The sequence below is a fragment of the Nilaparvata lugens genome, chromosome 7 (genome assembly GCF_014356525.2).
Source record: "Nilaparvata lugens isolate BPH chromosome 7, ASM1435652v1, whole genome shotgun sequence".
In the NCBI taxonomy this organism is placed as follows: domain Eukaryota; kingdom Metazoa; phylum Arthropoda; class Insecta; order Hemiptera; family Delphacidae; genus Nilaparvata; species Nilaparvata lugens.
Window position 1 is genome coordinate 49044214 of NC_052510.1, and position 14201 is coordinate 49058414.

The following is a 14201-nucleotide window of genomic DNA, read 5'->3' on the forward strand; positions in this document are numbered from 1 at the left end:
CGTTTTGTATTATTGCATTGCTACAGTCATAGTCGGTTGGGAAAAAGTAATACATTTACGGATTTGAAAGTGCAACACGATTGGCTGGCCTATAAATAAGAGCGGTGCCCTGTGTTAATGTGCCTCAACCACCCACCACGGCTTATCTTGTACTGTACTGCTTTGCAAGGGCCCGCTATAAATTATTATCATTGCCTGTCCCTTCTGCCTTCTCATACAAACCAACACAATACTCGAACAAAGCTATGATCAATGTGCTGCACATGTATTTGTAAATACTTTCAGCATACCCTAATAAATGGCAGACGATATTCTGTGTCGGCACCTGAATGAAACACAATTGTTCATTGTGATCGTAATGATCTTGTCGCTTCACAAATGCGTGGGTTTAGGGTTTTTGTTCAACTTGGCCCGACTATAACAATAGTGTTCAATAAGCAGGAATGAATTGTTATTGGATTGGTCATTCAGCTGTTTGAAATTTGCAGATTGTATTTTCAAAATTGACATTTTCTTCTCGCCCACGGATCAGATTTTTTTCATTAGCAGTTAGGCTAGTGTTACACACATCGAGTTTTGGACGTACGATTTTTGCCGTCCTTATGAATTGTATCAGATTGAACAGATGATATTTGTCAAGTTCCGCTCAATCTGATCGAATTCATAAGGACGTCAAAATATCGCACGTCCAAAAATCTATATAATGTATATCTAGTCTTAGAGTTTCATATGAAACATTAAACGGTTTCATAATATTTAAATCACCTGACAATCTTTTGAAATCAGATCAAATTATGAAATCTGTGGAGATGAACTTCTTTCAAAACCTTACAGTGTACACTCGAGGCTGCTCAAATATTTATTTGGTTTGAATTATCTTTTGTCAAAATTTGAAGCCCTATTTGATTCTTTAAACTTGAAAATATTCATTCTCGGAAATATTTTAAATGCATCGGAATTCATTTTCCTCGTTTGTGGGTATAGTTTTCTAATTGAATAATATAATACTTTTTCATTCCTGTTTCCATTCTTCTATAAAATTCATTGACCAAAATGTTGCAATTTTGAGTTCTTTTCTTAATAACTTGGTTACAAACTCAATTTACCAATCCCTCATTTGTGATCCCAATACCCCAGTGAAAAGATAGGACAAGTAGACATTCCATGGTATAGGGCATCCATGTTTTAATTTTCAATATAAACTCAAGCTGATAGGCTTAGTCGTTATTTTTTCATGAAGCCATGTGACGCTGATAGTCTCTCATACTGTGCAGTGCTTAAGCTAGGTTTACACTATGTAGCAGAGCTTGTAAAGTTGTGCTCCTTGGAGGGCTTATCTCTTATGATAGAGTCCCACGTTGTGAAGCTATTATGTGAAGTTGTGAATTGTAAATCCTTCACAGTTGATACGGTGTTTCTGATACTTATAAGAGCCGTCTCCAAATTCCCTCTTTTGCGAATAAATTCACAAAAAATTAAGGCCTTCCGGCTCGCAAAATTACTGGGTTCAAACCTCAGCTCTAGCTCAGTGGTAGAAACATGAATATTCCAAATATAAGTAATCACCATAAGGTTCAAGGACCAGGGATTGATAATTCTTACCGCTGCTTCTATGAAATTCTTGAAGAATACCAGTAAGGAAATTAAAAGAATATTTGATGACTGATTATCAGTAACCATGTACCACTAGAGAATAATCAGGACCAACTATAGTTGTTTCTAGTTGATTCTTAAAACGCTCGTCGTGAATACAAGTATTCACCAATATACCCTTTCAAAATTCCTTAGAACTTACAACGCCAGTTCTTGAAGCTCTCTGGATCCTTATATGATATAACTGGAACCTTATTAATATAATTTCTTAATATACTTGTTCTGGTAGATGAGAGGAATATCATCAAAGGATGATAAATATTGAGTGCTCTGAATAGGATTAATATTACTTGATTCAATAATTTTAAGTGCTGCTAAATATTTGTTGGTATTAAAACAGCTCAAACTGTATATCACGAGATGAACTAGGATAAAATAAATTTCTACGATTTGTATGCTGACATAAAACACAAAATATATTCCCACAAAAAAGATGTGCACAAGATATTCGATATAACTATAATTCACTTAAATAATCTATTTCAAAAATCTGAATAATTATCACAGGCTTTGCCAATATTCACAATAGTGAGTTTCAAATTCATAAATATATTATATTTAATGCTGATATTTAGACTTCCAGTCAATACAAAATTCTGCCAATAAAAACCTGTTCGGTCTATAAGTTTGATATGGTATACTTTGTTCAATAAACAAAATTAATATTTAATAAATTAATATTCAAACATGAGATCTCAGGGATTTATATGAGTTCGGGCTGTGCTTGGAAGTAAGCTTCCTACATATAATAAATAAATTTATAAAATGTTCTTATGAACTATGTAATATTGTTCAACACGTGGTGACTTTTTATTTAAATTCAAATTAATTGAAATAGCGCTTTTTTATTAATTAATTACCCCCACTGGACATAGAAAAAACGAGCTCGTTTGGTTTGACTTATCACTCACTGAACTGAAGTTCTAGCTGGTCTCGTGGATTGAATTAATTATTTCCAATAATTAATTAGGTAGGCTCCTTTCGTCTCTGCTGGGCTAGCGCGTGATCCAGACTTTTATAAGTTTCTTTCGAATTAGCTCTTTTTATGGGAATCTTTACAAATTACGAACTCTTTGACAGCACTGAGTTCACATATAATTGAACATTTAATACAAATACTTTACATTAAAAAGGGTCTGGCTTAATAGTTTTAAAATTTTAAAAGGAAGAAGAAAAAACCCTAAACTCCATGTGCATCCTCTCCGGTCAGGATCTTAAGCCAGTAGAAGGAGGTTTTCAGAAAAATTTGCCTCTTCCTAGAATAATTCTGTAAGCTACTCTCTGATTGGCCTTCAATTTAATAGACTCAATACAATTGGTTGCCTTGGGAATCAGGGCTTCCTCGGCTTTATAATAGAAAAAATTAAATAAAAGAAGTTTTATACAAATATATGGAGTGTTTATCTTAAATTGAATTCATAAATAAATCGTAACATACGATTTTAATAGATAATACATTTAGTTTTTATATGAGTTTTGTATACTCTTGATTTATCATGCTTTTTTGGATTATAATAAATATTTATACAGAAATAATAGTTGTTTGTAAGTCTACACATCGACTTCCTTTAGTATACATAATATATCCGTTATGAGTGAATTTTATATGATTCAACCGGTCATATGGGTTGATCGAATAATCAGCTGATTTGTTCAGTATTGATTCTGATAATTATCGATTTATCCAAGATCGACTAATTCTTTTCAAAATGTAAACAAGTAACTCTAACCTCAATGTTCATGCATTTTATTTTTTATAATCCGCCAATAATAAGTATGCCGCTTTATAATTTTTTGATCTTACCAATGGGTTCTCATAATTATTAAATCACAATTATACATGTTTTCTTATCATTTGTTGATAATGCTATTACTCCTAATCGCTAATAATACTTGATTTGAGTTGATTTACTCTTTGGGTAGGTCTAACCTTCTTTCCAATTTTATAGTTCTATTACATTTCATTGGCTCATTTAAAAATATTTGGTGGTTTTAAATTACCACGTGACACAAAACGCCCTCTGATTTCTGATTTAAAACGACAATTCGAGAATATAATATAATTTTATGATCCAGTTGGTTTTGGATCAGAAATCATACATGTTACAAAGTCTGTTAATAACTCTACTGAGAATCCTACCTCCTAACAATTCAACAACATATACAACAATAAATAAATTCAATTCAAATACATACGCCTTACATCGGCTAATCTCCTTCTACACACAATACACAATATAAACCTTTTTTCTAATCCACGCTCCGCCCTCAGGTCAGAAGCACATTTGAACGTTGGTGCAAAATCATTGCCAACCTAACAAACTGGTAATTCTCTGACTTGCAGAATATAATATTTTTTCTCCCTCAACATAGAACAGTGACTTGTACATTTTCATTTCATTCTCTTGCAGAATTTGGGCTTTGCTTTCATATAATGGATATTTTTAAGGATAATCTTTGGTAGGTTTTATCAACAAGAACTTCTTATTCATCTAATACATTGAGACTTTGGATTAATGCTTTTGGTGGTAACTATGCGGTTTGATCATTTGGCGGATAATTTTAGTGATTTTCTTAATTAGTTTATACATAAATAATAATAATATGATATTTTTATAACATCTCTACATACAATTCACATTTATATGACACTTGTATTTTTCTTGGGGGTGTCAACTTAGATGATTTAATAGGCATTGACTACTCTGGTTTTCGTAGTGGACAGCTGGTTTCCATTGGTTTCGGTTCATCACTTGTCGCCATTTTGATGTCTCTTTTGGCTAAACAACGGTAAGTTGGCTTTTAACATTAGAAGTTATTTATTCTCTTGTTTCACTAATAAGAAAGGTGTTAAAGATGGTTTCTAAATTTTTTATTTCTTTATTTTCAGGTGTTGTTATTCGAAGTGGATACTCGTCTGCTAATTAAGTTTATTGTTGGCGTTCGTCTGGTACGTATATCTTGTCAGGTAGGCCAGTGACGTTTAATCAAAATATTATTGTTTATATCCTTATCGCTTATTGTCTCGATAATACGGCTTGAGATTAGAAATATTTTCCCACCAAGTTAAATTTGGTTTGCTTTCTTCATACAACTGAACTGTATTACGTTCAGTTACGGCTGCTGTCCGGTTGTTATTTATAGATGAGGCTGTCCTGATGATGATTTATCCTTCATAAATATAAAACCCCGGTATCTTGTATACCTTTTCAAACAATTCTTAGCTTCCTTAATGGTAATATATTTCAGTCCATTCTTTTTCCAATGATCTTGTAGTCTTAATGCATTTTTCCTTTCACTTTCATTTAGTATTCTCGGTTTCAGTTCGTTATAAATTAGTAGGCTCACAACAATAAACATTTTTATAATATTACCTTTCCCATCATCAATAATAGATTCTTTTAATAACAACAACATAATATCTTCTATCATACCTACAACGCAGTCCTTTATCAATGTCACAGCCATAACAAATAGTATACAATACATCAGAACATTTATCATTCCTTTAACAATATAATCTCTCAACATGTAATAGTCAGGTACTTTCACTCTCTTATTATAATTTCTTATTTCTTTTAATCTTCTTAAACACTGTTTATCCTTCATCAAACTCAATACGTAGTCCACTTTATTATTATCATCCATGCATGTTTCAATCATAGTTTTCCTTTCAGTTCCGTTTTTAACCCTGTATGAATCCCTATTAGTCCTTCCGTTAGCTCCAGTCTCCTTCCATTTATTAGATCCATTTTGCCGGTCACATCGCTGATCTTCTGCTTTAAAGCGAATGTGCCGCGGATGCATGCCGTCGATCTCCGGTCCTCCATCCTGGTTTCGGTCCGGTGTCCTCCTCGGGCGTTTGAAACGTGCATGCGGCTTCCATCGTCGCACGCGGTACTTCTTTTCTTCCGCCTGACTTTCCGCCTCCGGGCCTTGCGGTGGTCGCTCCTCTTGTCCTGGATGTTGTCCTCCCGATACTCCCTGGTGTCATTCTTCCTGTCCTCGGTGTGCCTCGGTGGGGTCGATTGGTGCGCGGGTGTAGGCTCGGTGCGCGGATGCTTGGTGGTGGTCCCTTGATGCGCAGGTGTGACGTTCAAAACGGGTTGATCGCATGTTTGCTCCATATTACATAATTCCTCTACTGTAACCTGGTGTTCCTCGGTGGCGGGTTGCTCTTCCTGCAGTGATGGTTCTTCAGTGGGAAATATAAGGCTCAAGAGGGATTGATGTTTACAGGGCGTTTTAAGTGCATGGCGGGCGGCGGTTTTGTGTGATAGGCTGTCTTGTATGGGCTCCTGTGTGTCTGGTGGTGGATCATTTGCATGTTGATTTTGTGTTGTCCTTGTTGTATGTGCTACTGTGTATGATGTATTTGCTCTGTTACTATTTGGATTATTTTCGTCCTGTTTTGTGAAATTTACTTCTTGATTTGTGAAAGTTATTTTCTGTTTATTATTTCTATTCAAGCGATCTCTGTTATCATAATATGTTTTTCTATAGTACTGTTTGCTGTTTTGATATTGAAATCTGTTTCTGCAATTATTTTCAGTGTACTTTGCACTTTGCGCATTTGCTCCAGCGTTTGCAATATAGTTTTCACTATTATAATTTTTTCTAAAATGACTATTTTGTTGATTAAAATTTTTTGCTCGATTATTTAAGTGGTTTGGCTCAGAAGTAGCTGATTGGATAGAATGTAAATGTTCTATCAGTTCCTCACAACTGGAAAATCGAAGATACTGCCAGTGTCATACGAACATTGAAAGGAAGCTTTTTTGATAAGATGTGGACCAGTGATGAATCAGCTAGAGATTCGTCTAACTGATAGTTTCTATACATCAAATCTGTTATAAAATCGGTGTAGGATTGTCCATTTCTACTATCGTAAGTGCATAAAATAATTTCCGACAATGCGTCCATCTGTTTACATTTACTCCAATACTGTTGCAGGAACTGGGAGATGAAGTCCTCCAGGCTGTTGATATCTCGCATCCGGCTCTGGAAAAACATCAGTGGCTCGCCAAGTAGTAGACTGGACAGTTGGAAACGCCACATTAACCAAGAGGTGGGTGTCAGTTCTTGAACGGCTCTTATTTGGTCCACAAATGGTTTTGGGTTGCATGTGACGGTAGGAATTATCAAATTTTCCAAGATTTTGGAAAGGTTGAGTGCTATTTACTGGTTCAATTGGTATATAATGTATTCTGCTGGCTGGAATATTTTCCATGGATGTCGCTAGTCTGGAGACTCTTTCTTCACTTGTGGTCCATTTATCATCTATAGTTTTTATGTTCTCATTCACTTCGTCATACAATCCGGTTAGCTTCAACTGCTGTCCGCCTATAGCATTCTCCAACATGCCGTATCTCTCACTTGATTTTGCCCCCTCCTCCGCTAAATTTGCCATACATGCCTGCACGTTACTTTGTTCCTTGACTATCTCTACTATTTTCTTATTATTTTCCTCCACTTTTGCCTCTATCTCGCCCTTATTTCCTAACACCCTTTCCATGACAGTTCCCATGATAGTGGTGCCTAGCTCCTTACCCAACATGCTCACCTGTTTTTCAACCTCCTTTGGTACGTCATTCAACCGCTCATTTATTTGACAGGTAACGTCATCTATGCGTGTTTCTAACTTTTTGATGACTGCAGATTGTGTATCTATTTTGGTATCAATTATATTTCTCACTTCCTCTTTGAAGTTAGAAAATTTTTCTTCCATTTTTTCCACACTTCCTTGTACGCTTTGACATCCTGTCTGACCGTTTTGATCTCCTCTTGTACAGCTTGGTATTTTCCTCCGCTTTATCCTGGATGGCTTTAGTGTTGTTATTTTGGCTTGCTAAGATTTGACTGAGTATGAGTTTAAGTTCATTTGTAGAATCATTTGCTATGAGATTGGTAATATAACCGACTGAAGAGTCTAATGTGGTGTTGTGTTTCTCTAGGTTGGTGATTGCGGATGGCGGTTGACTGGCGATATCGGATGGCGATTGGGTAGCGGCATTCTCCGTTCCTTCGGCGACGCTTGGAGCGATCTGCGGAGACGCCGGTACCGGGTTGGACGCCCTCACTCCCTCATCTCCCTCAGCCGGACTCTCATCGGAATTAATCGCATCAACGACGTTATCGATCTTCGTAGAAGACAATTGGGCCAAGTTTTGCGGGTCGAAATTGATGGAGCATATGCTGCCTCCCTCTCTCTCTCGTGGGGTCTCCGCTGCATGGTCCTGGGGTTGTTGATTGGCTGGTGTCGTAGCTGCATAGTTTTGGGGGTGGTCGCTGAAGTAGGAAATTTGCGAGTTAGCTGGCGACTGGTTCATGGTGACGTTATTATGGAATACTTCGAGTAAATAGCCAAGTGTGTTGCCAAGTCTCAGGAATATTAAAATTGATTCAGTGATAGTGCCTATTCTGGATAAAATTGTGTGTTGTTAAAAGTTTCAAGTGTCATGTACATATATTACTAACGGACATCAATAGACAGGTATGGCTTACAAATTACACTAATATAGTTCTTAAAATTTTAGGTAGGGTTTTATCTTCCTTACTAATAGCTATGCGATTATATTTCAAATAATCTATACCCCTGGTCAGCATACAATATCTAGATTCAAAAAATCAAAATCAAAATTTTACTATAGACTTTTATGGAAATTTCCATCCAATCTTTTCTCTATTATGAGAATTATGTTATCAAACTCGTGTGATACAGTTTGTCTGTATTTATGCAGCTTGAAAAATTTTAATTTGAAGAGCAACTCAATTATTTTAGCCAGAACTTACAATAGATTATCATATATATCTTGTCGAATCAACTTCAGATTATGTTTCTTGCAGCTTTCAGTTTTATCAATAATTTCATTAATCATTGATAGTAAGATTGAGTAGGTAAGCTTTTCATCATGCCCCACGTTGGGCACCATTGTGTAAAGTTGTGCTCCTTGGAGGGCTTATCTCTTATGATAGAGTCCCACGTTGTGAAGCTATTATGTGAAGTTGTGAATTGTAAATCCTTCACAGTTGATACGGTGTTTCTGATACTTATAAGAGCCATCTCCAAATTCCCTCTTTTGCGAATAAATTCACGAAAAATTAAGGCCTTCCGGCTCGCAAAATTACTGGGTTCAAACCTCAGCTCTAGCTCAGTGGTAGAAACATGAATATTCCAAATATAAGTAATCACCATAAGGTTCAAGGACCAGGGATTGATAATTCTTACCGCTGCTTCTATGAAATTCTTGAAGAATACCAGTAAGGAAATTAAAAGAATATTTGATGACTGATTATCAGTAACCATGTACCACTAGAGAATAATCAGGACCAACTATAGTTGTTTCTAGTTGATTCTTAAAACGCTCGTCGTGAATACAAGTATTCACCATATACCCTTTCAAAATTCCTTAGAACTTACAACGCCAGTTCTTGAAGCTCTCTGGATCCTTATATGATATAACTGGAACCTTATTAATATAATTTCTTAATATACTTGTTCTGGTAGATGAGAGGAATATCATCAAAGGATGATAAATATTGAGTGCTCTGAATAGGATTAATATTACTTGATTCAATAATTTTAAGTGCTGCTAAATATTTGTTGGTATTAAAACAGCTCAAACTGTATATCACGAGATGAACTAGGATAAAATAAATTTCTACGATTTGTATGCTGACATAAAACACAAAATATATTCCCACAAAAAAGATGTGCACAAGATATTCGATATAACTATAATTCACTTAAATAATCTATTTCAAAAATCTGAATAATTATCACAGGCTTTGCCAATATTCACAATAGTGAGTTTCAAATTCATAATATATTATATTTAATGCTGATATTTAGACTTCCAGTCAATACAAAATTCTGCCAATAAAAACCTGTTCGGTCTATAAGTTTGATATGGGTATGCCGCTTTATAATTTTTTGATCTTACCAATGGGTTCTCATAATTATTAAATCACAATTATACATGTTTTCTTATCATTTGTTGATAATGCTATTACTCCTAATCGCTAATAATACTTGATTTGAGTTGATTTACTCTTTGGGTAGGTCTAACCTTCTTTCCAATTTTATAGTTCTATTACATTTCATTGGCTCATTTAAAAATATTTGGTGGTTTTAAATTACCACGTGACAAGCTATATAGCTCTGCTACATGCTCAAAAAATGACACTGGAAATCTGCTATATAGCAGTTTTAAGCCTATTTTCTCAGCTATATAGCAGAAATTGAGCTATTCAAAGTTTTTGGCAAACATCAAAGGGAATCAGAGCTGCATGTAGCTCTGCTACATATAGCTCTGCTATATGTCAATTTTTGTTTATAGCAGAGCTAGATGTAGCTGCTCTGTCCTTGAAGGAAAGCTGCCGCAACTGTTTACTGCTGTTTGCAGCTGTTTAGTGCCTCCTGGATTTACACATGATCACCTGATATACTCTACTCATTTGTTGTCAGAGTGCTAGTAGGCTACTGCGCATTACAAGCATTTCTTTCTAATGTATAATTATATTATTGTGCAAAAATGGAGAGTGAATTTAACTGGAATTTGACATTATTAGAAGAAAGTTCTTGAAACTACCATCGCAACGAATTTCATAAGTCAAATCGTCTCTATCATCCTCATTTTGGTATTTCAAAAGTTCACTACCACTGTATAGTTTTCTAGCCTGAAGGGAGGGTCTTATCCAAATCTTCTTTCTCCTCTCTGTGCTGAAAATATCACAGTAGCTGCAGCGAAAGCAGCGACTGCTGCAAGAACTACCTTCTTCTTCGGCATCTGGCTGGGGACTGAACAGTGAAATTTATTCCAAATATCTTGCAGAGCTACATATTAGCTCTGCTAGATAAAATAAGCGTTAAAATCTACTTATAGCAGAGCTACATCTAGCAGAGCTATATGTAGCAGACAGAGCTATATTATGTAGCTCAAATTTTACATAGCTCTGCTTTATAGCAGAGCTATATAGCTCTCCAGCTACATAGTGTAAACGTAGGTTTACACTCTCACCCGGCCAAACAGTAACAATAGATAGTAGTCGACAGTTATCAGCTTGAAATTTGAAACATAAACGACCTATACCATGGGATATCTTCTTACGCTATCTTTTCTCTATGTCAATACTGTACTCACCTAGTTCTTCCTAGATGTAGAAACTGAGAAAATCCCCAAAATATGAAATGTGAGAGCTAGAAGATGAAACAGAAAGCTTTGTTGAATGTTTAGTTGAAAGTTCAGTTGCTGTTTGCAACGCATCAGTTCATAGTTTCTATCTGATATGCATTGTATAACAATTATTTGATATTGAAGAGAGGTAGGCCTATGTGAACTAGATTTGAATACTCTCCCATAACCTCTACGGTTATTATGGATTTGAATAGTAAAATAATCGTGTTATTGGCGTGCATTGCACGGATATTTCTTCAATTTGCGGCTTCAGCTGACATTGAAGTAACGATGGTGAGAGTCCCTTTGAAGTGTCAGCGTTCTGAATGGAAAAATCCAAAGTTTTCTATTTAAACAATGTTGAATGTTTGAAGTGAATCTAATACAATACCTGCAAAAACAACTGTAGCCACGATTTAAGGTGGCTGCTCACATGAATGATATCGAGCCAGAAAAACGTCGAGGCTACTGAAGAGTGAAACAATCGAAGCTCGACCGCAATATTATGCGCCTCAATACAAACAATATTGTGAAGAAGGACCTTGGGAACACCGCGTGATGGTATTTGAACAAGATTAATGTAGCGTGGTGGAGGATTAGATAGAGAAAGAGATCAGATCCTTAATATTGTGCAGATCAGAAGACAAAGAGAGGTAACAGATTGAGAGATAGTAAAGTTATCAACCACCGAAATCATAATATAGTCAAAGTAGTATTGCGTAACTGTTGTGTCTTTATACCTGTATTGTTGTATCGGACGGGATGGGTGGATGCCTAACCTTATACTGCAGTCATTAACTTGTGGAAATCGACCAACAAATTAGAATGGAAAGCCAGTCGGAACCATATTTCAAATTATAGTAATTTGAATACAACGAATGACACCGCGCCTGAATTTATTTTATTCAAATGTGGGTCAGTTAAAGGCGCGTCACTGTGAGTAAAACCAGCAGGTTATATTGCATGTTAATATTCACAGTAGCATTAACCACATTGCATCTAGATATATCTCTATATTATTCATATTAGCACACACCATTCACATGAAATTTCACTTGCTCGATCTTGGCATTTGATTTCTTGTTGTCCTCTTGAAACGAGTTTCCGATTGCCCAAATGCTGTTGTTATCTATTATGTGGAGAGTATTAATAGAGATGTAAAGTTCGTGTTTTAATCCGTTAATTAAATTGTAGATTGGACTGTTTGTGCGTGCTAGTTTAAATTATTGGAAACGTGGGTTTCGTTGATAGGATTGTTGATTATAAGTTTCTGTAGGAATGTTCGAGATGTGTTTGGACAGTGTTGAAGGAATTAATCAGAAGTGTAGCACGTGTTGTTACAGAACTAGGCTGATCTCACTTAATTTTTTGCCTTTAACTATCTAAACTATCACCAAATTGATCTTGATTCCATTCATTCAAAGATCACTATATCTTCATGCCTTTTCTTGCTAGTTCTTTCCCGTTGATTTCTCCTTTCTACACATTCAATAGCATTTTTACTTTCCATGCCTCATTACCATAGGTAAGGAAAGTATTGCTTTCCGAAAAAAATTAAGGTACTCCAATTTCTAAATTTCTATACGTTTCAAGGTTCCCTGAGTCCAAAAAAGTGGTTTTTGTAAGGTCCTAACAATATAAGGATCCGACACGAACAATTTCCATCAAATGCGATTCAAGATGGCGGCTAAAATGGCGAAAATGTTGTCAAAAACAGGGTTTTTCGCTTTTTCTCGAAAACGGCTCCAACGATTTTGCCACAAGTCCTATATCTGTAAAAATTTCAGGAGCTCCGCTCCATCTATGCTAAGTTCGATTTTAGATTCTCAATTATCAGGCTTCAAATACAATTTAAACAAAAAATTTCGAGTGGAATAGATTGAGCATGAGAATCTCTACAATTAATGTTCAGTAACATTTTCAACTAAAATTAAAAATAAGCTCGAAATTCCAGAAAATGTGATTATCCAATTGCAAACTGTTGGCAACTGTTGATTCTATTAAATGATTCACTATGAAGAGATAGCAGACCTCGTGTGTCTCCAGCGTTATTGCCCTGTCACCAGCTGGCTCAAATCTCTGAATAGTAGACTTGAGATGCGCGGGAACACGGCAAGGAAAGTTGTGTGAGTGCGCCACACCAGATTTTTTTATGAAGCTTATATTAATTACTCATTTTTATTGGTAATCTTTCTGTTTCCAAATTTTTCAATTCCAACAGTACCTACTAATCATTCATTTATAGAATATATTTCATTTGATATTTTCTAAATAATTTCTCATCCCAAACGTTTCTTGCTTGATTTGGGTCAACAAATTCATGTTAGATGAGATGGGACAACAGTAACTGTTCCATCTAATTGATGCAAAAATAAAATTAATTAGATCAGAACGAATCATTTCTCCCTTGTAGAATAATATTCCTCCCATCATCATAACCTGGGAACGAAAAGTAATTATTCATAAATACTTTATGAATCATATAATTTTCCTCCCTCCAATGAACTAATGTAGAGTAACTGTAATCGATTGATTCGGATCATTACCAATCTCACAGTTTGGTCTTTTACCGTCTCCTGTGATCAATTTTTATTCATTTATTACTCACAGAAACAGTTAATTATCATCCACTATTTATATGACTGATTGGGTGATAGCAATGAAATTTATGAGAGATTGCTTATAATGTGAATATAAAATACGAATTTCACTAATAAATTTTTTAAGTTTTACTCCATTGGCCCCAAACCCTGATAATTTCGTCTGGAAGCGTTTAAAGTCCAATCCGTTCCAAATTTCCGATTGATTATCACTGTTCACATGCGTGATTAAGCATGAGTGAGGATTATTGAAGACCATGCTCTATAATTTGTTGGAGAACGCTCTCAAAGACTGATCAGCGTGTTCTTTGGTTTTCAGGGAGGATCACTTGTTCCTGAAGAATTCTCAAGCATGTACTTTACCTTTCAGCGCCACTTCCAATAAAGGCTTTGTCTGGGATTTCTCTCCTTTTGTTTGGTGCAGTCTGTAAACCTGTTGCACTGTAATAATGTAATTTTAGACTTGCTGTTGTGTTGGGGTTAGATTAGAGTGATTAGGGTTACATTTGGCCTCATTCACCAAATGCTATCTCCCGATTTCTTGTTGATTCAGAGGTACTTTGTAAAATTCGAACGGCTCCAATTGGTATGCTATTAAATCTGTTGAAGCTCAGCTTGATACGAACTGTATGCCAGAAGGGTTGCAAGGGCAAAGTCTGCTTCCATACTAGGATCTTTCCATGTGTGTGTACACTGTTGAATATGTTTGTGGCATTTGGTTAACGAGGCTCAGGGAACAATTATTAGAAAATGATTGTTTTTATAGGAAAGA

The 14201-nt window shown here is 35.6% G+C and overlaps 2 protein-coding genes across 5 annotated transcripts in view; both read left to right on the forward strand.

Annotated features, from left to right (window-relative positions):
* LOC111059681 (lysine-specific histone demethylase 1A) overlaps positions 1-14201 on the forward strand; it is a 449197-nt gene that overhangs the window by 293087 nt on the left and 141909 nt on the right. Inside the window, exon 12 of one of the 4 annotated variants that reach the window (XM_039433013.1) lies at positions 13749-13783. The exons of the other annotated variants lie outside the window; for them this stretch is intronic. Coding sequence (XP_039288947.1) covers positions 13749-13768 — 20 coding nt within the window. The 3' untranslated portion in view covers positions 13769-13783. Of the gene's footprint in view, positions 1-13748; positions 13784-14201 lie in introns of those variants that run through there. 4 annotated transcript variants of the gene reach the window in all.
* On the forward strand, positions 6510-8057 carry LOC120352445. The gene is made up of 2 exons (XM_039433017.1): positions 6510-6721; positions 7608-8057. The coding sequence occupies exons 1-2, from the start codon at positions 6617-6619 to the stop codon at positions 8010-8012; spliced, it is 510 nt and encodes a 169-aa protein (XP_039288951.1). The 5' UTR covers positions 6510-6616; the 3' UTR covers positions 8013-8057.

What these genes read in the sequence shown, in the direction of transcription:
- LOC120352445 (XM_039433017.1), top strand. Translation starts at nt 6,617, where the DNA reads ATGAAGTCCTCCAGGCTGTTGATATCTCGCATCCGGCTCTGGAAAAAC. An exon ending in AACGCCACATTAACCAAGAG is followed by an intron (nt 6,722 to 7,607) that starts GTGGGTGTCAGT and finishes GTGTTTCTCTAG; the next exon opens with GTTGGTGATTGCGGATGGCG.